Source organism: Staurois parvus, unplaced genomic scaffold (assembly GCF_062004578.1).
Source record: "Staurois parvus isolate SC_StPar_1 unplaced genomic scaffold, SC_StPar_1.0 ptg000425l, whole genome shotgun sequence".
Classification (NCBI taxonomy): Eukaryota; Metazoa; Chordata; class Amphibia; order Anura; family Ranidae; genus Staurois; species Staurois parvus.
The window spans coordinates 5,005,921-5,032,097 of record NW_028318221.1 but is presented as its reverse complement, the minus strand read 5'-3'; the positions used below and the strand labels follow the sequence as shown (position 1 = coordinate 5,032,097).

The following is a 26,177-nucleotide window of genomic DNA, read 5'->3' as shown; positions in this document are numbered from 1 at the left end:
AAAGCAGCATAAAAGTAGTCATTGTAAAATAAGCAACATAGGTAGAAGTACATTGGAGGGGAGGATAACAGACATGTCGATCTTCGACATTCATGATGCACACAAGACTCATATCAAAAACTGCTCGAACCATAGCATCTCAGTCAATTTATTTTTAAAATGACTAGTTGTGTGCCTGGAAGCTCATTGTGAAATGGGTAGAGAATTGAGAAACAGGTGATAATTTTCTAATGACAAAGGATTCAAAGGAAGAACTAGTTAAGGACCAAAAGGTGAAAAATGGTGGTTGATGATCTGGACTGGAAACGGAATGATTTAATTTCCAGATTGTACAGTACAGGACACATGCTTTAAATAATCACAGCTGGATGTTTTGCATCTACCCACAGGTGATAAGTGTCAGGCGGGGTTATATTTCCAGTGTAATGGTCCTGCGGTAGCAAGGATTTTTGCAGGAGAAAAGAGGCAGAGTAATGATTGGATATTAAATTGGTGGTTTACATAAAAAAGAAGCCCGCAGAGCTGTCATTGGAGGGAGTAAAGAGCGTCAGCTCCTTACTCTCAGTACTGACTGGCTGTTTTGGAGAGAGATAAAGCCTGTAGTGCTGAGAAAAGAGTGAGGAAGGCAAAATGATCTCTCTTTGTAAAGCAATGATATAAGCAGCAGCGTGTCAGCTGTGGAGAAAGTGGGGAAAGAAACTTCCAGGTTTATTCGAGTTGCTAGGCAATGCATTTCGAAAGGTAAGCGCTCCTTTTTTCAAGCCAATGGGTAGTATAATGAGGGCAAAAAGCTATACATACTCTTTTACAGAGATTTAAAAAGGGGGTGGTTCATGGGAAGGAGCTAGCAAGTGACTGGCATGACACTTTATTGATAGTATAATAATAAAAAGTTAATAAAAACACGCAAACCTTACTGCGTCATTCTGGGAGGACAATGACATCTGACAAATAAACCCATTTGCCCCCCATATCTTATTTTGGCTGCTAGGTTCATCGTCTGAGAATGGGGACAACCCCATTCCACAGAACCGTTCGCAAAATACTGCAATGACAACCCCTGGGTGATCGCTTATTCTCCTGAACCTTGAATTATACCATGACAACAATACAATATACACCTAGAACCATTTCAAGCCCACTAGTGGCAAGTCTTACATCATGACAGTTGCCACCATCAAAACTGGGTTCAAAACATCCCCAGCAACCAGTTATGTCATCTCTGTAAAAATTGCACCTGTGAGGAGGTGCAGTGGCAGTAAAGACACAGAGTCTAGTTGCAGAAAACTCAAATCTTGTACTGTAGAGAAGCGAGCCACAAGCAACCCCAGTGGGAGAACACCGCTTAGGGTAACACTCACGGTTAGTCTTGACAGAGAGGCAGCAGGTAACATTGTACCAACAGTGTCTGTCTTCAGAGGGAGGAATGTGGCCTGTTTGGTCCAAAAGGGGAGGCTACAGCACAAGTTTGCAAATCCCTAGCCTGACTCTACTCATCAGGAACCTTTCCCTGACTCTATCACTTTCCCTGATAGACAGGTGCTCTTTTCCTACTCTAGTCACTTTCATAACGTGCGCCAAAACCCAGGGGTCTTATAAAGGCTCTGTTGACCCAACAAGGTTGCAGGGGTCACCTAGATGCAGCGTAGTCAACTGGAATGCTGCCTTCATGGCCCAGGAAACCATAGAGTAATCATACGAGAAATATGTTCGTGCTTATCCCTTCAGATAATTTCGAAGCTGTGTACTAACGATCAGATTATTGTACGATCGCTTCGAAAGCTATATTTTTTGTACGATTTTGTGTACTAGGCCATAAATACCAGGACAGTACAAATTCCCCCTCAATGGCCCCGGAAAGTAGACAGTCTGAGGTATTTAGTAAGAGACATGGCAAGTTTTTTAAAGTTGTAATTCTTGGTCACAATTTTTTTGAAAAGGAAGAAATCTGAATACATTTTTTTTTCACTTTTGCCACCAGTGCATTACAGCATTGGAGTGGCGGTGACCATTGACACTGAGTGGAGATAGTATGTTTTTTAAAAAAATTTAAATACTTTTAGTTCAGTGTCACCATAGTAACACTGTACTTCTCTGAGGGTGTTAGCCAACCTTTTTTTTACACTTTGCTATTATAATAAAAATCATTGTCATTTTTGACAGCTGTGATCACTAGTGATCTGTGATTGGTTACAGCTAATCACGTGGTACAGGGTGCTGTGATTGGCCCAGGTACCATGTGATCGCTGTGGGCCAGTCACAGCATAGGAAACACAGCTCTTATGAATGAATTCATAACAGCTTTGTTGAAACTGTGATGTAATCACCGGGCTTCGAGTACCAGGATCCACAATCTGCTGTGCACAGCACCCCCTTAGCTCAAGCAAGCACAATGACATACATGTACGTGATTGTGCCTGCACATTGACTGTCACAAGGAATGCTGCTGCTCTATAATAGCACATGCCATGGATTCTTCTGTGCAAACCATTGATCTGCCATCCAATCATTACACAGCATTCTGCCTCCTTTCTTCAGTAAGAATACCAGCTACATCAGCACTATTGCACTGGGAATTTAACCCCTGTCTGGTCATGGACCTTCTGAGCATATCTTGTGAAAACAGACTTTTCTACCTGCACCTGACAAGTACTATAAGTCCTGTCCCCACAAGTTCTAAAGGGTTGTTTTATTCTAGTTAGGAATAATACTTTGTGTCTAGTCTACTATATTTATGGTTTTTACTACTGACTTCCTTGTCATGTATTGGGCTATTGAGGGCAAGTGTTTAACCTGTCAGTACTGTTCCTTACCTAATCCCCGGTTTACAAGTGTTGTTTTGCTTTTTGTGCCAGTATATACACATTTTTTGGACCTTCAGGTGATTGTACATTTGCAAAAAAAAGGAAGGCTGTAGTGACATCCCTCTTAGACCGAGCTAGCCTTAGTTGTTTGCTAGTGCCCTTCAGTAATTGACCTCTTTCCTCTACTGAGAGAAGCTGACCTTCTGTGGAGGTCTCTCTCTCTGGGTAATTATATTCCAAGATGTTTCTTTTATCAGTTAGCTGCACCGTAGCCACTGCAGCCCTTCGTGGTTCCAGACCAGTTGAATTCTCAACATAGCCATGGGGAGCCTTACCCAGACCCTGCCTTTTGGAAGATGTTGGGCCGGCCTGTAATATTGCTTTGAACTGGATCCTTAGGCAAGGGAACAATCTTTCAATAAACAAATAACCTCCTTCTCCTCCACTCCTACCAAAAAGTCACACTTTCTCCCTAGAAAGTATACAATATAACATATCCTTTTTGTGATAAACCACATAAATCCAAAATAAAATAAAATTCCACAAATAAAATTAATTAATGCAATCAAAATTAATACAATTAAATTAAAAGTTGTGACCAAATCAAATTCAATCCCAAATATGTCCCAAAATTCAAATAAATCCAAATGTGTCCAGTGCCAAGGTCCCAAATTTTCCACTTCAATCCAGTTGGAAGGAAAATGATCCTAAATATTCCATGAAAACCTCAAAAAAGTAAAAAGAAAAACCCATAGTGCATTATCTTTTAAATATATATAACAACACTCCACTCTGTGCAAAACGCAAAACCACTCAGACGAAGTCCGGAAGTGACGAAACGTGTTAGGGGAGTGACGTCAAGACGCACGCACGCTAACCATAAGTGTCGCCGTGGCCATTTTTGTTGGTTGTTTACACATGGTTTTCAACCAAATGTTTGTTCAGCCAGTACAGAGCCATTGAGGGAACAATGTTGTGAGCTGGAAGTTCCTTTCTTATATATATATGTTATAAGGGAACAATCTTGTCATTTTTTTCTGTTTGGGGTGTGTGTTGGCATTTGTTTTCTGTGTTGCTAGGACTAAATTCCTGTGTTCTGTAATGTACTAATAGGAAAATAGGATTTTTTCTGTAAAATCCTTTTCTTGAAACACATTACAAGTTACAGGACCCTCCCCTCTGTATCACTCCTTATTTCACTCCTTTTAAGATTCACACTTTATTGCTTGCTACAAAACTGCAGTTTGCTGGGAATTAGTGGGGCAGGGCTATCCTTGCATCTTTGTTTATTAATCACCTGAAGGAATCCACATATAACCAATGGCCTAAGACTAAGATCCTGTGCCTTGTAATGTAATCCATTTTTCCAGTTCTAAAAAGCAGGGAATAGTTAAAACACTTTTTTTTTATGTTCCTATTAGGGAGAATTACATCCACACCAGTAGAAACAGGATGTGAGATAAAATGTCACCATAATGAAGGAAATGCCATCACCATATAACAGTGTAACCAGTGGAAGATGTCCCCTTAATTCCTGTTCTGGGTTGAAAACGTAAATGTTTGCATTTTCTCTCACTTTTAGTGACATGGATTACCTGGATGTCTTCCTAACAGGGATACCAATATCAGGAAAACCTGAGGCCCTAACTCCTAACCACCGTGTCCAAAACCAATACAGGTTTGGCTTTGGATATACAGAACTTTAAAGCTGATCTACAGCTTTTAGTGAAATAAGAACTACCCAGAACAAATTGAGTTGGGCAGAGCGCTGCTTAGCTATTCACGGGAAGCTATGTATTCTACGAATAAATACAAAGCTTCCTCTGACTGGGTAAGGTGCAAAGGCAGACAGGTGACTTGATGATCTGCGCCATTCAGAAGAAGCTAAGCAGTGCTCAGCCTGACTGAATTTTTTACCAGGAGTGGGATGGGAAATTCCATCGCACTGCTGGAACAAAGCGCTGTATACTGAATGTAGCTGAGGCTGCATATAGTTTATACAATGCACACAGTGGGCACATCTAGTAGTGAAGGTAATTGTTTGGAACAACTTGGTTCAAACAAACTATTTACATTTCCCTAAAAGTTGGTGATCAGCTCTAAATGAAAAAAAGTTAAATGGAATAAGTACACTTTAACTATAAAAAGGAAATAAGACACTTTAAAGGCAAAAATGAATTGAGACCATTATACATTTGTCATTATTTTTTGCAGATTCTTAATGAAGAAGGGAAGACAATGAGATTCCATTGTAAACTTTGTGAATGCAGCTTCAATGATACCAATGCTAGGGACATGCATCTGAAGGGCCGCCGACACAGGCTACAGTACAAGGTTTGTGGATTAATAGTGCCAAGTATTTAATGGACTGAATTATTAAAAAGAATTGCACATCAGCACACTGTTCGAATAAATTGTTTGTTTGGAAGTTTGAATGCAGTGAAAATGAGAATTTTCCTAGGTGTCACCTGTCCTCATTTTCCCCCAGTCATGGAAAGAACAACAATAAAATATTACAAAAAGGAAAGGATTCTTTTAAAGTTGTCCTGAATTTAAAAAGTAAAGATTTCCTAGCTTATATCCAACATTGTAGATTCTGCCTAAGTGGTAGCCTGAAAGATTTATCTTTTGTCTTAAATTCCTGAAAAATATCAGTGAATTCCTGTGCCTTAAACCTCATAGCTGCAGTGTTAAATCTAGGGCACCGTGTCACTGTTTTGCTGGTCAACGTTCTATCTCCTTGCTAATGAGTAAGTTGTACCTGAGAACATGCAGTGCAAGGATATTTCTGCTTATGTGGGTCAGTGCTTTCTGCACTTCTGCTACTTTTTAAATAATTCCTTACCAGTTATGGGATTGGCAGTCATCATGGGGCAGCTCTGACATTAGAATGCAAAACTTTACTCAAGATGGCCACTTTCAAGTGTTACTAAAGGTAATTTTTTTTAAATTAAAATAATAAACATGTTATATTCAGCTTCTCTGTGCAATGGTATTGCACAGAGCGGTCCCAAACCTCCTCTTTTTGGGGTCCCCTGCCAGCTATCTTGGCTCCTGCTCTTCTTCATGGGCTCCCGTAGCAAGCTACTTGCGTGCTCGCTCACGAGCTGTGTTTGTTTATAGACACACACAGCATGGGCTGGCCCCATCTCCCTCTTCCTTCTGCATTTGATTGACAGCAGCCAATGGCTCCTGCTGCTGCCTGAATTCCTGTGTGAAGAGGAAGAGAGGAGAGAAGAGATCCAGCCATGCATAGTGCTGAAACGATTGAGGAGTCAGGTAAGTATTTAAGAAGGTGGGAGAGGACAACAAGCTGTAAAACATTTTTTATCTTAATGTGGCGAATGCATTCAGGTGAAAAACATTTTAGCTTTACAACTGCTTTCAGACAAACATGGAACCAAGCAAGGTCTAGCAAGTTCATTATAAGAAAAAGCTCACAGGGAGCCTATAACCAAGACTAAAATACAGAAATCCCCCTGCGCTCCACAGGACCTAGTGAGTTAGCTGCTATCACCCATTCTCTATACCGCAAGATATGTGAAACCAAATAATATAAGTGGTGAAGCGCTCAACTTAAATAATCAAACCTAGTGCAATATCCCCATATATAAATATTAAATCCCTAGTGATATACCAATACACAAATAATACCTCTTAGGTTATGCAAATAATACTGATAAATAATACATAGAAAACTAGTGCAATATCCTCATATATATAAAGAATATATATCCCTGGTGATATAGTGATAACTAATATCTCTTAAACTGTGCAAAAGGTGAAATACATTGATTATTGAAATAAATTAAAATGGTGATGCCACACTGTGCAAAATAATGGCAAAGTGTTCAAATAATGTCACTCCATGCTGCAATAGTGCTCTTCGTGAAAATCTTGACGTGACTCCCCTCAATAGCAGAAATGCCCCCTCACCTTCCACATTCGACCCTTGCGGGTCACAGGGCTTTTTATATATATATCTCTGTCAGATGTTAATCTCCTCCACTGCCTCCACCGACCATGATCCTCCTCCAGGCAGTAAGTACCACTCCAATTACTCCCCTCATGCACCGAACTTTGCCAGATAATACTCTCCTCCACTGCCACCACCGACCAAGATCCTCCTCCAGGCAGTAAGTAATATTCCAATACCCCTCACACAATGGACTCAGACACAGAGCGATTCATATAGAAAGACAAAAGCAGACCTCCATAGTGCAACACTGTTTTAGTAGACTAATCCGATACAGTGAAACATTACACTCACATGTCCTCACAAATCGAAAAGCAGTTTCCCATATGCTATGGGTGTATACAGGAGTCCAAAGAGTCCAAAGATGGCGTCCGAACCCGGAACCGGAAGTATGTCACCCCTACGTCGACGCGTTGCGCCACGGTCACGTGGCTTCTTCAGGATCCTGAAGAAGCCACGTGACCGTGGCGCAACGCGTACTTCCGGTTCCGGGTTCGGACGCCATCTTTGGACTCCTGTATACACCCATAGCATATGGGAAACTGCTTTTCGATTTGTGAGGACATGTGAGTGTAATGTTTCACTGTATCGGATTAGTCTACTAAAACAGTGTTGCACTATGGAGGTCTGCTTTTGTCTTTCTATATGAATCGCTCTGTGTCTGAGTCCATTGTGTGAGGGGTATTGGAATATTACTTACTGCCTGGAGGAGGATCTTGGTCGGTGGTGGCAGTGGAGGAGAGTATTATCTGGCAAAGTTCGGTGCATGAGGGGAGTAATTGGAGTGGTACTTACTGCCTGGAGGAGGATCATGGTCGGTGGAGGCAGTGGAGGAGATTAACATCTGACAGAGATATATATATAAAAAGCTCTGTGACCCGCAAGGGTCGAATGTGGAAGGTGAGGGGGCATTTCTGCTATTGAGGGGAGTCACGTCAAGATTTTCACGAAGAGCACTATTGCAGCATGGAGTGACATTATTTGAACACTTTGCCATTATTTTGCACAGTGTGGCATCACCATTTTAATTTATTTCAATAATCAATGTATTTCACCTTTTGCACAGTTTAAGAGATATTAGTTATCACTATATCACCAGGGATATATATTCTTTATATATATGAGGATATTGCACTAGTTTTCTATGTATTATTTATCAGTATTATTTGCATAACCTAAGAGGTATTATTTGTGTATTGGTATATCACTAGGGATTTAATATTTATATATGGGGATATTGCACTAGGTTTGATTATTTAAGTTGAGCGCTTCACCACTTATATTATTTGGTTTCTATAACCAAGACTGGTGGCTAGTCCTTTGCTATCTGTTTGCTTTTTGGGCACTGTTTCCAGGACTACTTGGAAAAAAAACTTAACACATAATGAGATATGTATCATAAACAAGGAGGGTATTATTTTTATGCGTTTTTTTTTTTTTTTTAAATTGAGCTCCAAGCAGATGTTAAAAATGACAATGAACCAAGTAACATTCAATGTGTTTTGAATACAAATAGTGTAAGTGTCTATATTTGACTTGGCATCAGCTTCTTGTAAACCTCTATACAGTAGACTTTGGCTGAGAAAGGAAGGGACAACATTAGGAGCCAAGTGGGTGTGCTGAAGTGCTCATGTGCTTACAAGAAACATGTTGACAGAGAGCAAGAGGAAATGTATAAGATCTACAGCACCATCTCCATCACTAGAGGACGGTGACCTGGCTGTATTGATCTAACTGCAGTAGAGAAATCTAAGGCCAGCATGCTGTATTGTGTGGTAGGGCTGTGTAGAACTTTGAATTGAATAGAGTGAAATACAAATCTTTTTGTGATAAGTTATGATGCTGCCTATAGGATGATGCACAATATTTGGGGAAAAAAAAATAAAGGGCTGACCCAGTAGCTATAACCCCACCCCCAGCAAACCTGCTCAGTTTAGTTTGGTGTCCTCAGGTGGTAAGATGTTCCTCTTTGTCTCTGTTGGATTAAGTCTTCTCATGTAAAATTTGACTCCAATCAAGCAGCTGCTGCAAAACATTTAGGCTAGATATTTGAAATCCTGAAGTTTTTCCAGACAGCCAAAAAGTGCAGGTCTTCCCAGTTGGTTAAAATATTGGGTATATCTTAATCATACAGGACACCGGCAAAGTATTCATAAACCATGCATTATAGACATATACCTTCAGGTGCCTGCACACTGGCAAAGTCTAAGAGTACACATCCCCCTTGGTGCCTCTGCTATGACCCTACCTTACCCTGTGAATCCTTAGTTTTGCAATAGTGATTAAAGGTGATGGACCTTTTTCTCCTTCACAGAGAAAATCATTTTTAGCTTAACTAGTTTGTTAATTTTTATTTATTATTTTATCTGCTGACTCTTCACTCAAACCCTCACTGTCTTCTAATGCCAGCATAGAAGCAGTGTATCCAGATCGGCGCAGCCTTGGTAAAATATTGGGAGCAGTACAGAAACCCTACTTTTAGGGACAGCATGTAATGGTGTTCCGGGCACTAGATCCCGCGTGAGCACTCACCTTGGCACTACATGCAATGTGTTGTTCGTCACAGGGTGCTATACAGGTCCAGTGCCGTGGTTCGCCCCTGTGAAACCCAGTCCCTGACGACTCCTTCAGGGGTATGCCCACTGGACATTATTTACAGTCCAGCGTTGTGGACAGCTAAGACAGAGTCACCTTGTATCTGACCATTACTGTAATAACAGGGCTATGTTTGGACTGTATTCACCAAACTTGCTACTAAAATTCAGCCACTCAGTACTCAGTCTCATGCCGATGACTGAGTGTTACATCATATCACTGTTCACACACTTTGCCACCTAGAGCCTTTGTAAGGTATTTCGGGCACTCTTACCCCCTTTTCACCTTGAAGATTCATTACAGGATGGTTTACTCCGTGCTCCTATACTCCGCAAGTATCCCACAGGGTAATATCCTCAATTTGGCCAAGGCCTGGTGAAAGGGAGTCAATACAAATTCGCAGGCGATCATTTGCTCTAACATTTGCCTGCCTTTACATGCACATGAACTTTAATGGCATCCCAGTCTTAGTCCGTAGGGTTCAATATTGAGTTGGCCCACCCTTTGCAGCTATAACAGCTTCAACTCTTCTGGGAAGGCTGTCCACAAGGTTTAGGAGTGTGTCTATGGGAATGTTTGACCATTCTTCCAGAAGTGCATTTGTGAGGTCAGACACTGATGATGGACAAGAAGGCCTGGCTCACAGTCTCCACTCTAATTCATCCCAAAGGTGTTCTATGGGGTTGAGGTCTGGACAGTCAAGTTCCTCCACCCCAAATTCGCTCATCCATGTATTTATGGCCTTTGCTTTGTTCATTGGTGCGCAGTCATGTTGGAACAGGAAGAGGTCATCCCCAAACCGTTCCCACAAAGTTGGGAGCATAAAATTGTCTAAAAAAACTTTACACTTTGCACAATGCAGTCAGGCAAGTATCGTTCTGGCAACCGCCAAACCCAGACACATCCATCGGATTGCCAGACAGAGAAGCATGATTCGGCACTCCAGAGAACACGTATACACTGCTCTAGAGTCCAGTGGCGGCATGCTTTACACCACTGCATCTGACACTTTGCATTGCACTTGATGATATAAGGCTTGGATGCAGCTGCTCGGCCATGGAAATACATTCCATGAAGCACTCTACGCACTGTTGTTGTGTTAATCTGAAAGCCACATGAAGTTTGGATGTCTTTAGCTATTGACTCTGCAGACAGTTGGCGATTTTTGTGCACTGTGCGCTCAGCATGAGCTGACCCCGCTCTGTCATTTTTGTGGCTGAGTTGCTGTTGTTCCCAGTTGCTTCCACTGTGTTATAATACCACTAAGGCTACTTTCACGCTGATCTGTTTTTTAGGGGCATGTGACTTAAAAACTACACCAAAAAATGCTTCTCAGAGGCGCTTTTCAGTCGCTTTCCATTGATTTCAATGGGAAGAGGCAGTTTTGGGATGGTTTTTCAACTGAACAAACATGCTCCAAAGATGCTGTAAGCAGGAGTTTTTACACTGCAATGGAAGCGCAACGCCCCAGTGTGAAAACATACGTAGACAAACATAAGGTAGCATTTTTCTTGAGCTTTTTAGTGCTTTTTTTTTTTAATGCAAAACGCTTCAAAAATTCCTCAGTGTGAAAGTATCCTAACTGTTGACTATGGAATATTTTGTAGCAAGGAAATTTCATGGATGGACTTATTGCACAGGTGGCAACCTATCACGGTACCACACTTGAATTCACTGAGCTCCTGAGAGCGACCCATTCTTTCACAGATGTTAGTAGAAGTAGTCTATATGCTTAGGTGCTTGATTTAGGCTCAGTTCACACTAGCTTTGTCAGCAGGTGTCATACAGGCATTTGGGAAGCGTTTTTAATGCTTCTCAAACACCTATGAAAATTCTGCACATGGCAGCACACAGTGCTGTTCACACTGAAGTGTTAGCATCGCGTTGTGTCACGGCAAAACTGGGTCTGGCTTTTTAACACTTGTGAATGCTTGCATAGTTTGCTTTTCAGGCATTCAGATACAGAGAATGCCCCTTCAGGTTTACAAACTAATCCCTTGCCTCTGGTGTTATCTTCAGCTGCTCAACCTCTATATTTCTGTGCCACCGCACAGATTAGCAGACCTACCTCTGCTTTCTTGGGGTATCTTAAACCCAGAGATTCTTGTTCTAGCCTCTGTCCCAGTTTGGCCTCAGGTATCCCTTAGGACACATGAGGTCAACAGTTTAGTAGTATTATCTTTCGGTGGAACAACCCCCGTCTCTCCTCAGAGTAATCTTCTGACCTGTATGGTCAGATGGGACCAGTACTTTCTGATAACTGTCCCACTAGGGTTCTGACTCATCAGTGTACCCTGCACACCTAGAGTTTATCAGGGTGTCACTTCAGTGTCTGCTGTAGTCTCCTCTTATGGCATCCCAATTGTGGGACACTATCCTGTGGAGAGATTAGATGTCCAATGCCTTAGTGGACAACACTATCTTGATGTGCCTTATGGCCATGCATGTCCATGTATCAAAGTTCAGTTGCCCCATCTGAAAGAGGTGCTGAAAACTGCTCCTCACCTGTAGACAGTTTAAATATTGTAGTTCTTCGGAAATTACTTTTAAATTACTGAGAAAAACACACCTCCTAGCATTTCTGGCCCTGGCGATCTTGAATAAGGGCAGAAGAATCCTGTAGCATTTACTTCGAGGAACCCATCTTCTCTTAGCTTTAGGCATGTAGGCAAGAAGGTGTGATTAGTTGAGAAAACCCCCTCCTTCCCTCCTAAAGACTGGGGTGTATGACATAATTTGCCTAGGCATGGAAACCAGGAAGTGGCTGAAGATATGGGGGGTGGGGGCACCCCCCGTTCTATGATATACTGTACATTCTTATCCATTTACTAATGCTAGCAGCGATAAGGATTGCAAATGGTCAAAGTTGATTGAGAGAGTGACGTTTAGGGCTACAACTGTTATTTTCATAATCGATTAGTTGGTCAATTATTGTTTCGATTAATCGGATAAAAGCCTCAAAAAAGCGTTTGGAGTATAATTTAGTTAATATGCAAAGTTTAAAAAAAAGACAATTTATTCCTAAATATCTACCTTATATGCTGTGGTAAATATACTGTAAATAACCAGCTATACGATTAGGGAACAGTGATATAATCAACTCTGAGAATAATACACAGAAGAGATGAATATAAGAGGTTGAATCTGATACATCTCATCAGACTCAGAGATCAAAATTTTTATTTAACCGCTTGCCTACAGGGCACTTTTACCCCCTTCCTGTCCAGGCCAATTTTCAGCTTTCAGTGCTCTCACACTTTGAATGACAATTGCGCATTCATGTAACATTGTACTCATATGAAATTGTTATAATTTTTTTAAAACAAATAGAGCTTTTTTTTGGTGGTATTTAATCACCACTGGGTGTTTTATTTTTTTTCACTATAAACAAAAAAGAGCAAAAAATGTGAGAGAAAAAAAGTTTTCCTTGTTTCTATAATAAAAATTTGCAAACAGGTAATTCTTCTTCACTGATGTGCGTTGATGAGACTGCACTTATACGCAGCACTGATGGGCACTGATGAGGTGGCATGGATAGGCAGCACTGATGGGCTGCACTGATGATGCGGTACTGATGGGCATTGATGAGAAGGCACTGATGATGCTGCACTGATATGCAGCAATGATGGGATTGATAGGCAGCACTGGTGGGTGGCACTACTGGGCACTGATCATCAGGGCACTGATCATCAGTGCCGATCTCTGTGAAAGTTGCCAGTTATCGGCGGTACTTTCCTCACGCTGTGACAACGTGAGGAAAGTGCATCCGATAACCGGCAACTGTGTTTCCTCGGTGATCTGCTGTGTCATTGGACACAGCTGATCATGTAAAAGGCTGCTGTGATTGGCCTTTTACCTCATCACGGGATCAGCTGTGTCCATAGGACACAGCAATAACGGAAATCGCCGGGGGCCGCACCGGAGGGTGCGTTCTGGGATGACGTCATGTGACGCCCTCCCAGAACTGGACAACCGTGCTGTAGCTGTCTTTCAGCTATAACACGGTTGTCAAGTGGTTAAAGAAAAAAAAATTAAGACTTAATATGCTGTGTTGCATATTTTCAGAGAGTATAATAATATAATATTGTGCATGACAGACTCATTGTCATAGACTGGTAGCTTGATACAAGCTACCTGCACCTGCAGTCACTTATGCTGACATACACAAACATATTTTTCTTTAGAAAATTTTCATTTAAAGAGCATTTGTTCGATTTTTTTAATTGTTAGTGGGATCAAATTGTTTTTGACCACAAATTGTGTTTGTTTTTGACCACAGTGATGAGAAAAGTTGAAGAAGCAGAATAGAAAACATTTCAATCAAACAAATTTACAGTCTATATGGGTTTTCGTTCAGAAATTACATTTATTTTAAAATTGAACATTAAAGGAAGTGAAATTTTCAGACAACATTCGTCCATTCATCGAAAGTGCAAGGATCGTATGAATAGTCTCTGAAAATCGATACGTATATGGCCAGCAATAAGACATTTAGTAGCAGCGTGCATTTTTTATCACCTGTCATGATTGGATCAAAAAAACAATTTATTAGCCCTTTTTAGTACAAAACCAGCAGATAATCACTACTGTAAGGGGTTAATCTTTACTGTGAAACAGTGAAAGTAATAATATATAACTTATGCACACTCTTTGGCCACTTTATTAGGTACAGATGTTCAATTGCTTGGTGACACAAATTGCTAATCAGCCACAGTCACATGGCAGCAACTCAGTGCATTTACCCCCCGGTCATATCAAGCCCGACTTTGAAATCGTGAGACTTACAGTGAAGTCACATGATTTCAAAGTCGGATGAGATGCCGATTTTAGGTGTGATTTGCAAGATATCTGACACAGATGTCTATGCAAATCGCACCAAAAGTAGTACATGTACTACTTTAGAAATCGGTTTGGCTCCGACTCAGTACTAGCAAGGTGTACCTAATAAAGTGGCCCGTGTGTGTATATGTACATATATGTGTGTGTGTGTGTGTATGTGTATATACACACCCTTGTTAAAATGTCAGGTTTCTGTGATGTAGAAAAAATGAGACAAAGGTAAATCATTTCAGAGCTTTTTTCACCTTTAATGTAACCTATAAATGTACAACTCAGTTGAACAACAAACTGAAATCTTTTAGGTGGAGGGAAGTAAAAATAAAAAACTAAAATAATATGGTTGCATAAGTGTGCACACCCTTACACTAATACTTTGTTGAAGCACCTTTTGATTTGATTCCAGCACTGTCTTTTTGGGTATGAGTCTATCAGCATGGCATATCTTGACTTGGCAATATTTGCCCACTTTTCCTTGTAAAAACACTCCAAATCTGTCAGATTGCGAGGGCATCTCCTGTGCACAGCTCTCTTCAGATCACCCCCAGATTTTCGATTGGATTCAGGTCTGGGCTCTGGCTGGGCCATTCCAAAACTTTAATCTTCTGGTGAAGCCATTCCTTTGTTGATTTAGATGTATGCTTTGGGTCGTTGTCATGCTTTCTAGCTGAAGTTCCTCTTCATGTTTAACTTTCTAGCAGAAGCCTGCAGGTTTTGTGCCAACATTGACTGGTATTTGGAACTGTTCATAATTTCCTCTACCTTGACTAAGGCCCCAGTTCCAGCTGAAAAAAACAGCCCCAAAGCATGATGCTGGCGCCACCATGCTTCACTGTGGGTATGGTGTTCTTTTGGTGATGTGCAGTGTTGTTGTGCCAAACATATCTTTTGGAATAATGGCCAAAAAGTTCAACCTTGGTTTCATCAGAACATAACACATTTTCCCACATGCTTTTGGCAGACTTCAGATGTGTTTTTGCAAAATTTAGCCAGGCTTGGATGTTTTTCTTTGTAAGAAAAGGCTTCCATCTTGCCACTCTACCCCATAGCTCAGACATATGAAGAATACGAGAGATTGTACATGTACCACACAGCCATTACTTGCCAGATATTCCTGCAGCTCCTTTAATGTTGCTGTAGGCCTCTTGACAGCCTCCGAGACCAGTTTTTTTCTCGTCTTTTCATCAATTTTGGAGGGACGTCCAGTTCTTGGTAATGTCACTGCTGCGCCATATTTTCTCCACTTGATGATGACTGCCTTCACTGTGTTCCATGGTATATCTAATGCCTTGGAAATTGTTTTGTACCCTTCTCCTGGCTGATACCTTTTAACAATGAGATCCCTCTGATGTTTTGGAAGCTCTCTGCGGACTATGGCTTTTGCTGTAGGTTGCGACTAAGAAAATGTCTGGAAAGACCCACTAGAACAGCTGAACTTTATTTGGGGCACTTTAAATTATGGCAGGTGTGTACTGACTCCTATTTAACATAATTTTGAATGTGAATGCTTAATTCTGAACACAGCTACATCCCCAGTTACAAGAGGGTGTGCACACTTATGCAACCACATCATTTTAGATTTTAGGCCCCCCCCCCCCCAAAAAAAAAAAGATTTCAGTTTGTTTTTCAATTGAGTTGTACAGTTTATAGGTCACACTAAAGGTGGAAAAAGTTCTGAGATGATTTATCTTTGTCTCATTTTTCTACATCACAGAAACCTGACATTTTAACAGGGGTGTGTAGACTTTTCATATCCACTGTGTGTGTGTGTGTGAGGGCTGGCTAGGCTTCTCTGAAGAGATGTGTTTTCAGGGTGCGCCTAAAGGTGAGAAGGGAAGGTGACAGTCTGACCGATTGGAGTCGTGAGTTCCAGAGGATGGCGGAAGTCCTGGAGACGGGCATGGGAGGAGGAGACCAGGGAACTGGAGAGTAGGAGGTCTTGTGAGGAGCGGAGAGTGTGTTTTGGGTGGTAGATAGATGTCAGGTCGGTGATGTAGTTTGGGGCAGTGTTATGGATAGCTTTGTACGTCAATGTTAGTATTTTGAATTTTATGCGTTGGGCAATCGGAAGCCAGTGGAGGGATTGGCAGAGGGGGGTGGCGGATACGGAGCGGTTGGTGAGGTTGATGAGTCTGGCCGCAGAATTCAGGATAGACTGGAGCCGGGATAGCCTGTGTTGGGGTAGGCCGGCGAGGAGGGAGTTGCAGTAGTCAAGACGTGATATGATAAGGGAGTGGATGAGTTGCTTTGTGGTTTCAGGAGTTAGGAACGTGCGTATTTTGGAGATGTTGCGGAGGTGGAGTCTGCATGAATTTGTCAGCCATTGGATCTGGGGCTGGAAAGACAGATTGGAGTCTAGAATGACACCTAGTACTTTGGCTTGCGGGGTGGGGCTGATGCTGCCATTGTTGGTCGTGGAGAGGTCGGGGGGGGGGGCGCGGGCTGGGGGGAAAACTAGGAGCTCGGTTTTAGCAAGGTTTAGTTTGAGGAAGTGGAGTGACATCCAGTCTAATATGTCGTTCAGAAGGCTAGTGATTCGGGTGGAGACTGAAGGGGTGAGGCGAGGGGTGGAGAGATAGATTTGAGTGTCATCAGCATAGAGGTGGTAGTTGAAGCCGTGGGAGTGTATCAGTTGACCAAGGGAGGAGGTGTAGATGGAGAAGAGAAGGGGCCCGAGGACAGAACCTTGGGGAGTGAGGGGGAGGTGGCAGCGTTATAGGTGACGCTGAAGGAGCGTTGTGATAGATAGGAAGAGAGCCGGGAGAGAACAGAGTCTGTGAGGCCAAAAGAGTATCGTTTTTTGAGGAGGAGGGGTGGTCGATTGTGTCGAAAGCCACGGAGAGGTCGAGGAGTAATAGCACTGAGTAGTGGCCTTTGGCTTTGGCGGTTAGTAGGTCATTGGTGAGTTTGAGTAGGGCGGTTTCGGTGGAGTGTAGGAAACGGAAGTCAGATTGTAGGGGATCAAGGAGGTTGTTGTTGGTGAGGTTGGAGCTTAGGCGATTATAGGCTAAGCACTCAAGGAGTTTGGATGAAAATGGCAGCAGGGAGATGGGTCTAAGGTTGTTAGGGTCGGTGGGATCCAGGGAGGGTTTTTTAAGTATGGGAGTGATGTGCGCATGCTTCAGAGGGGAGGGGAATGTGCCAGTAGAGAGGGAGAGATTGAAGATATGAGTGAGGGAGCGTAGGATGGAGGAGGAGGGTGATCGTAGGAGTTGTGTGGGGGCAGGGTCAAGGGGGCAGGTGGTAAGGCGAGCTTCAGAGAAGACCTTAGTGACCTCTTCAGTGGTAGCAGGGTCAAAGGAGTGGAATGTTGAGGGGGTTTGAGTGTGGGGAATGTTAGGCGGGGTAGAGGTCTGGACAGTGGCGAGGTTGAAGGAGAGGAGTGATGGGGGGGTTTTTGTGTCAGGGATGCTAGGTGGGGCGGAAGTCTGAGCAGTGGTGATGCCCCTGCGAATTGCGTCGATCTTGCTTTGGAAGTGGTTAGAAATCTCGTGGGCGGTGAGTGAGGTACTGGGTGGAGGTGGGGGCGGAGAGAGCAGAGAGTTGAAGGTGGAGAAGAGCCGGCAAAGGCTGGAGGAGAGGGTATTGATGAGGATTACAAAGTAGGCTTGCTTGGCAGCGTGGAGGGAGGAAGTGTAGGTGAGGAAGGCGGATTTATATCAGGAGAATGCTTGTTGGGATTTGGTTTTGCACCATAGTCGCTCTAGCGCGCGATAGCGTCGCTTGAGGTTTTTGGTACGGTCGTTCTGCCAGGGTTGAAGCGGTCGGGTCTAATGTATCGTGTGGTTAGGGGTGCTAAGGAGTCAAGAGCGGCTGACAGCGAGTTGTTATAGACAGTAGTGGCCAGGTCAGGTCAGGACAAGGGAAGGATACTGTCGTAAAGTTGATCAGCTGCAGAGTGGAAGGGGGCAGAGTTCAGGTTGCGGAGGTTTCGGTTGGTGATAGTTTGACGTTTGGAAGGGTAGGTGTATGAAGATGAGGAGACGGAGAAGGTAATGAGGTTGTGTACACACACACTCACTCTCTCTCTCTCTCTCTCTCTCTCTCTCTCTCTCTCTCTCTCTCTCTCTCTCTCTCTCCATACCATTCTTCCAGAAGCTCTTTTGTAAGGTCAGGCACTGGTGTAGGACGAGAAGACCTAGCTCACAGTCTCCGCTCTTATTCATCCCAAAGGTGTTCTATCTGGTTGAGGTCAGCACTCTGTGCAGGCCAGTCAAGTTCCTCCACTCCAAACTCGCTCATCCATATCTTCATGGACCTTGCTTTGTGCAGTGGTGTGCAGTCATGTTGGACCAGGAAGGGGCCATCCCCAAACTCTTCCCACAAAGCTGGGAGCATGAAATTGTTTAAATTGTCTTGGTATGCTGACGCCTTCACTGAAACAAAGGGGCCAAGTCCAACCCCTGAAAAACAACCCCACACCAAAATCCCCCCTCCACACTTGGCACAGTGCAATCCGGTAAGTACTGTTCTACTGGCAGTCAGGCAAACCCAGGCACGTTCATTGGATGGCTAATCATTTTACGTGGCCTGTTACAAGTTGCTGTTGTTCCCAGTTGCTTCCACTTTGTTATAATACCACGAACGTGGAATATTTAGTAGCAAAGAAATTTCACGGATGGACTATCACAGGTGGCAACCTATCATGGTATCACGCTTGAATTCACTGAGCTCCTGAGAGCGACCCAGTTTTTCACAAATGTTTGTAGAAACAGTCTGCCTAGTATTTTATACACCCGTGGACATGGAGGTGACTAGAACACCTGGATCCAATGATTTGGAGGGGTGTCCCAATGCTTTCAGCAATATAGTGTATGTGTGTCTGTGTGTGTGTGTGTATACATATATGCAATTTCAGGTAGGCTGCACAGAGTATTTTAACTGGGAGTCAGACATGAAGCTATATGAATGGTAGGGGGGACGGGGACATAAATCTTTTATATTAAAGTAGTACTTAAGGCTGAGACTTTTTTGCATGGATATAATAATTTTAAATATAATGCACAATACTGGTAAATTTTATGTTATATTTATTTGTAATGCCTTATATTACCTCCAATCTATGAGCCTCTGGCTTCTCTGGGTTGAGATGCTGATCTTCCCTGCACAGAGTTCTTAAAGTGATAGTAAACCTTGGATTTTTTTTAAACTACAAGCTTGTCATGCTTACCTGCTCTGTGCAATGGTTTTGCACAGAGCAGTCCTGATTCTCCTCTTTTGGGTTCCCCCACCGTCACTTCTGGCTCCTCCTACATTCAGAGTGCCCCTATAGCAGGTATAAAAAAAACCTCTGCCTTTAGAATCATTGCTCCGCTGACATTCACAAGTTGTCAGGCACTTACTGACAAGTATGTACAGTGTACTGAGCTGTATGTGTGCTGCACTGTATTTTCTTATATGTGACCATTCTGTATGCAGGCCAACTAACCGGCTGACCAACTAATCAATTATTAAAATAGCTGACAACTATTTTTATAATCGATTATGTTTTATTAGTTATTTCAGCCCTAGTAAAGTTTTGCTTTAAACATACAAACATTTACATTATTTTAATAATCGTTTATATCTATTAGTTGTTTCAGCCTTAGTAAAGTTTTGCTTTAAATTGCAAAAATTTGCATATACTGCATTTTTTTTTTTAGGTTTTCTTTTTTCTTTTTTTCACCTGGTGATCCAGACAGTATGTCCATTACTTTCCAACCAAGCTGTCCAGACAAAATACCATTTGAGACAAACCATTTAACACTAACAGGTGTACTTACAATGGTCATCTTTTATTGATTTATGTAAAACCTTTATCCCAGAGGGAATAAAAAGGTTTGCTTTAACCACTTATAAAGCGTTAGCTAGAATTCAGCTTTCATTTTTAAGTCAAGTCCATTTAAATCCGCTAGTCTACCACTACTCTTTCCCCAGACTGACAATGCGTGACAATGAGGTGTTACTGACTGGATCACCACATGAATTAAAGAGATAAAAGCCCCAAAAAAATCAAGCAACCACCACATCTAAGGATTGGTAAGCTGCAATATATTACATTTTTATTTTTGGATTTAATACCGCTTTAGTGAATCAGCTGACTTCGGGGGGATCAAACCTGGTTCTCTGAGAGGGTTCAAGGACCTCCTTTTAATACCTTGGGGTTACGTCTGAATTGGTGATTCTCAGGATTCTTTCTTGGAGGTGGATATTCTCGCCTGACAATTTTGTCAGTCATGCACCCCTTCTCTCTTGGATATCAGGATCAGTTGAGCTAAGGCTTAGAGTTTTCTTTAGCCGTAGGGTGTTCCCTTGCTTGAATTATACCTCTGTCTGATCCCAGTTCCTAACACAGGTTTACAGCAGGAATTGCACAGGAACATGCTCGTATTCTGTGCGATATGAGTTCAGTGCATTTTCAGCCCATTTATCTCAATAGTCTGAAATCACACTGCACTGCATCAAAAGTAGTGCATGCCCTACTTTAAAAAACGCACTACAGTTGGATTGCTTGTTACTCCTGTACCATGCTATCAGGTACAGGCAAACACACTGTGTTTGTGACCTGCATTTTTATTGCATTGAAACCCACCGCAGATTGTTAGTGCGTGCATTTTGAACACGGTACAAAAAGCGCGCATGGAATGTGAGTTTCACGCATCGCGTTCGTGTATGAACAGGCCGTTAGAAAAGCTTTCTTCTACGCTATAGTATATGTTTTGGGTTCCCCCATGCTGGGTCTTTCTCACTTGTGAGAGTATTTTTGTCTTCTGGAATCAGCCTTCATTCCTATGTTATTACAATCTTGTCTTGTTCTCTTTCTACCCGGTGGGTGGTTCAGCCTCATCAGGTTCAAGCTTTTGGGTCATAATCCTTTTAGGGCTCGTTCACACCAGCTAGCCTCATTGGTTGCACTGCCGCAGGTATACAATGAGAGATGCAATTTCCTTTTTTTCCACAGAACTTTAATGAAATGTCAAGAGTGACATTTCAAGACAGTTCTATTAACCACAGTAAGATTGCAATGTGGTGGTTCACAATGCAGCCCACTACACTGAAGAAAAGTACTGCATACAGTGAACTGACACATCAGATACCAGGAATTTTGCCTTGTCTATGGATTGGGGCTGCTCTGGAAATAGCTGCCAGCATAGCCCCAATGCGTATGGCATGAACAAACCCTTAGACGGGTCTCGAGCCTTGTGCAGTTCCCAGTTTTGTTCACGTTTGGTGTTTTGTGGTTGCTCTCCTCTTACCTGGCCAACTTTTGGATATATCAACATTATATAACTTTCCGCGTCCCTCAATGGATGAGAAAAATTGGATTTTTGTACACCAAAAAAAATTTAGGGACAGAGGTTACACATATCTGTGTTATGATAATGCTTTGGTACTTTTTGCTACAAGCGAAGACATGCTAGGGATATGAGGGGTTTTACCCTGGGCTGGCCTACAGATTTTTGTTGCCAGTGTTTAATTTGCCTGTAGGTGGCAGTTTAACCCAACCGTATATGACTTTTTGCGTCCTTCAATGGACTCCAGGAAAACTATTTTGATAGAAAGTACAAGAATCCGGTTTTAGTACTGTCAGAATGGGCATATGTACACTATCCTTATTACAGTTGACATAGGCTTCTTTCTCTGAGTGGAGCCCAAGTGATATCACCACCACTCGCCAAAGCAAACATTGATATAGCTGTACAATAAGATGCCAAGGCAACAGGGGGCACTGAATGCGTTCATTGGCATTGCTTGATACTCTGCACTTGCACTGTGTGTCATCATTAGCAGCTATCATCCATTAACCACTTCCTGTCCAGCCCATGTATATAAACGGCCGGATGGGGGCAGTGCAGGGGCGGGTTGCCATTCATAAACGGCGCCCGCCATTTTGGACTGTGCGCGCTCCCTGGGAGCGCTCGGCACTGCGACCCGGTGCCCGCTGTGTCCTCCGGACACAACGCAGCACCGATCGCTTTACGGGACCTCTGTGTGAAGTCCCGATCCTGTGATCACTGATTGACCAATCAATGATCACATAAATAGTAGTAAGCAAGATGTCACTTCTGACATCATTGCTTACTACGTGTGAAATCTGTGAATGATCACAGAGATCACATGGTACAAGGCTATTCACAACAGCCTTGTACCATGTGACAAGCTGTGACCAATCACAGCTCACACAGTATTTTTCAATGGCTGCAAGAATGCAGCCAGAGAGAAAGGGAAATGATTGCTTTACAGCCTTTATGGGTGTAAAAGCAATCAGTGTAAAAAAAAAAATCTTCATCACCCCCCACAAGTAGTCCATACTACTGTACTGCTAGGGTGACGGTATGTTAAAAAAAACATAAATAATAATATAAAAAAATAAAATTTAAATTTAAAAAAAATGTTTTAAAAAATTATAATTTTTGGTTATAAACTAATTTAGGTTATTTTTTTTTTTTTTACTAAAAAGATAACTGAATAAATGTTAGCCAAGATTTATGAAGAAAGATTATTTATTTGCAAAATTGTATAAGGAAAAAACTTTTTTTCAACATTTTTGGACGTTTTCATTTATATAGCAAAACAAATAAAAATCCCAGCCGTGAATAAATACCACCAAAATAAAGTTTTATCTGTCTCAAAAAAAAATGCTAAAAAATTAATATGGGTACAGTTTTGCATGACCGCGCAATTGTCATTCAAAGTGTGACAGCGCTGAAAGCTGAAAATTGGCCTGGACAGGAAGGGGGTGAAAGTGTCCAAACATGAAGTGGTTAAGGAAAAGGTCATTTCCACTGCATTTGAATTGAATTGCCACTCACTTTGTGAAATATGTGGAACTCCCCTTCAAATTTTCCTTCACTGGTGTGGTATACTACCATGGCCTCTTTTTACTAAACCTTTAAAACATTTTTTCTTTTTGTTTTTAAGAAAAAAGTGAACCCACGCCTTTCAGTAGAAGTGAAGCCAAGCAATCGACCTTGGAAGATACAAGAGGAAAAAATTTGGCGCAGATGGGAGCATAGACAGGCAATGCAGAGATACTTAGAAGAAGAACAAATTTGGTTAATGGAAATGAGGTATATTTATCTGGATGGGGACTGTTGTTTGAATGCAAAATAGCAATGATCATATATGTGTGGTTTGGCACTATTCTAGGTCTTTTAATGTAAGAACATCAACATTCTGAGCAATTCAAACTGAGCATATGATGAAAATATACAGTGTAAAATGCATGTCAAAGTCCATAGACATCTAAATGTACAGTATACATAGATATTCTCCCTCCCAATCCCGTCTCTATTGACCCATGTGATGAATCGCCAGATTGCCTGGCTGGGAGACTTCGATGGTGGAAAAAGGTTAGGCCAGATTTAGTTTCTACTGAAAAAGTTGAAATTCACTTCCACCATTGGATTCTTATATATTTTGACCAATATTTTTTTATTACTGGTATTTCTGTAGTGCCATCAATTTATGCTGGCGTTTCAATATATATTGTAAATTCACATCAGCTCCTGCCCTCAAGGAGCTCAAAATCTCAGGTCCCTAACTCACATTCATACTTGCACATACCATGGCCAATTTAGACAGGAGTCACTTGACCTAACAGCATGTCTTTGGAGTGTGGAAGGAAACGGAGTACCTGGAGGAAACCCATGCAAACTCCAGGCAGGTGTAGGGTCATGGTTGCGATTCAGGCAGATGACAGTGGTGCTGCCAGACAGGAGTGCTTAACACTATGCCACTGTGCTGCGTAAGGAATTTTCACTGCAGGTAACTTTATTTATTTATGCATTTTTCATATGTTCAGTTTAAAGTGACACTAAAGGTAACATTTTTTTTTTATTAAAATAATAAAAACTATACTCACCTGCTCTGTGCAATAGCGCTGTTACCATCTCTACTTCAAATTATCTCTGATGCTGCACTTTTTTTCTGTTCATAATTAGTGGTCAGAAAACAATTGTATAACTTTTGACATTGAAGAAGTAAAACCATATTTTTTTTTATTTTGGGGGATACAGCTCCATTCAGTGGATTTATATGACCACCTGCTAGTTGCGCAAAAAAAATCAACCTCATGGGCAGGCATAACCTGGTGACTAAACCTATCCTTTTTTAGAGAAGTTTTTTCATAGCATCCAGGGATGAAGAATGACTTTCACTCTGTTCCAGGTTGTTTCCTGGGTTTTGTATTATTTGTGGTAGAGCACTCAGTGCTGTATGGGTTTTCAAGCATCACAATATCGCCTCAGGTCTTTGAAGCAGTCACCTGATTCTCAGAGCACACTTTTACGAAGTTCTGTATGGTTTATGTGGATGCCAGCTTTGGTTGCAAAGTTTTGCATGCAGCATTAAAGGCTGTTTTGTTACTTTTTCCTGTGACCAGCAAAGTGTTTTGCAAAGAAGCTCTGCTTTTTTTTCTCAAAAATGCTTTGCTAGAAGTTGATTTTCAAATATTATAAAAAAGCCAGAAGATGATTGGATTGGTAGATCCATGGTAATGTGCCGTTTTTCAGTGGTGTTTTATATACATTTTTTAACCTGAATTGTTTTTTCAGTGTTGCTAGTTGTAGGTAGCACTGAGAAATTCCTAGAAATGTTTTCTGTTTAAAATCTTGTAAAAAATGACCTACTGGTCTGAGATCTTTGAGGTGATAAAATCAATTGCAATCTGAGATTAATCATCTTCTCCGGGCCTGGCCCTGTTGGGCATACATGAGGGCGACCAACGCTCTCATCATGCTAAATTGTTAATTTTATTTCTCCTTATTATGCTAAAAAAGAAATTTTGATGACATGGACGTCGTCTGTTCCTCCTGTAGTGCCCTCCTGGGAGGCCATGGTGGTTGCAGCATTACCTATGTATAAAGTTACGTACAATAATTGGGTCTTTCCCTGGAAATACGATAAGCTGTGGACTCCCTCTACCTCGAATTAGAGTGTTTTGTATGCACACTACAGATGTTCCGGGTTTGCATACTGTGGGCAGAATTTGGGGTGTGTTTTCTGACTTCCTTTCTATTTCTTCTTTCTATTTATCCACTGTTCTAGAGTAATGGATTGTTACCTCCAATAGGCTTACTGTCAGGACTTTAGCGGGCGGGGATCGGGGATCTGGAATTAAGGAGATTCCCTACTAATTTTTATAAATCAACTAATAATTTGAAGACAAAATAAAAATCAATAATGTTTAAAAATATATATTTATTTATTAATAATAAAAATTATTAATAAATCTATATTTATAATAATAAAAATGAGTACAGATATCATTTGCATACCCTGCAATCCTTCTCTACATTTCAGTTACTCAATCATTAATATCCTCCTTCATGTCCAATTTATCTTTCACAAAAAACAACACTTGAAACTTCATCAATTCTCTAGCCTCTCTCTGGGTCAAAATAGCTTCAGATTCTGCACCAGAATGACTAGATCTACTAGAAACGCTTTTGGGACCAGACATTTTCTGTATATGTAATTGATAGCACTTTCAAAACCAAGAAAATGCCAATAAAATATATATACCTATCCTTCTGTTTGTTTCAAATTTAGGCAAATCTTGCTGGGGCCTCCAAAATATGTCAGAAATTTAGCTCTACGTTAAAAATAAGTATATAGTGTATGAAAACACACGGGGACCTGGAATTAAAGAGATTCCCTACCAATTTTCATATATCAACTGATAATCCAAATTCTTTATTTACGCTAATTTGAAGACGAAATAAAAATCTAATAAAATATATTTATTAATAATCTTAGGAATACCCACTCCTCCAGACTGACATTTACCCAACTAAACATTTCGATATTTGCCTAACTTCATCCAAAAAGCCAGGTCACAACTTGCATTAGGGCTTAGGGTTCTTGAGAGGAGTACTGAGGCAGAGGGTGGTGTGATGTTTTCAGTAAGCTATGTACTGCATAGTGCATAGCTGCCTGCTTTGCTTAGGGTAGCCCAGAGCCCAGTGATTATATCACTTGGTCTT

General features: G+C 41.5%; 1 protein-coding gene across 2 annotated transcripts in view; it reads left to right on the top strand.

Moving 5' to 3' along the window:
* Positions 1-26,177, top strand: part of ZFR2 (zinc finger RNA binding protein 2) — a 137,170-nt gene that overhangs the window by 63,796 nt on the left and 47,197 nt on the right. For both annotated transcript variants that reach the window (XM_089687463.1, XM_089687464.1), the window contains exons 8-9: positions 5,019-5,138; positions 23,113-23,261. In XM_089687463.1, the coding sequence (XP_089543589.1) occupies positions 5,019-5,138; positions 23,113-23,261 (269 nt within the window). The remainder of the gene's footprint in view (positions 1-5,018; positions 5,139-23,112; positions 23,262-26,177) is intronic.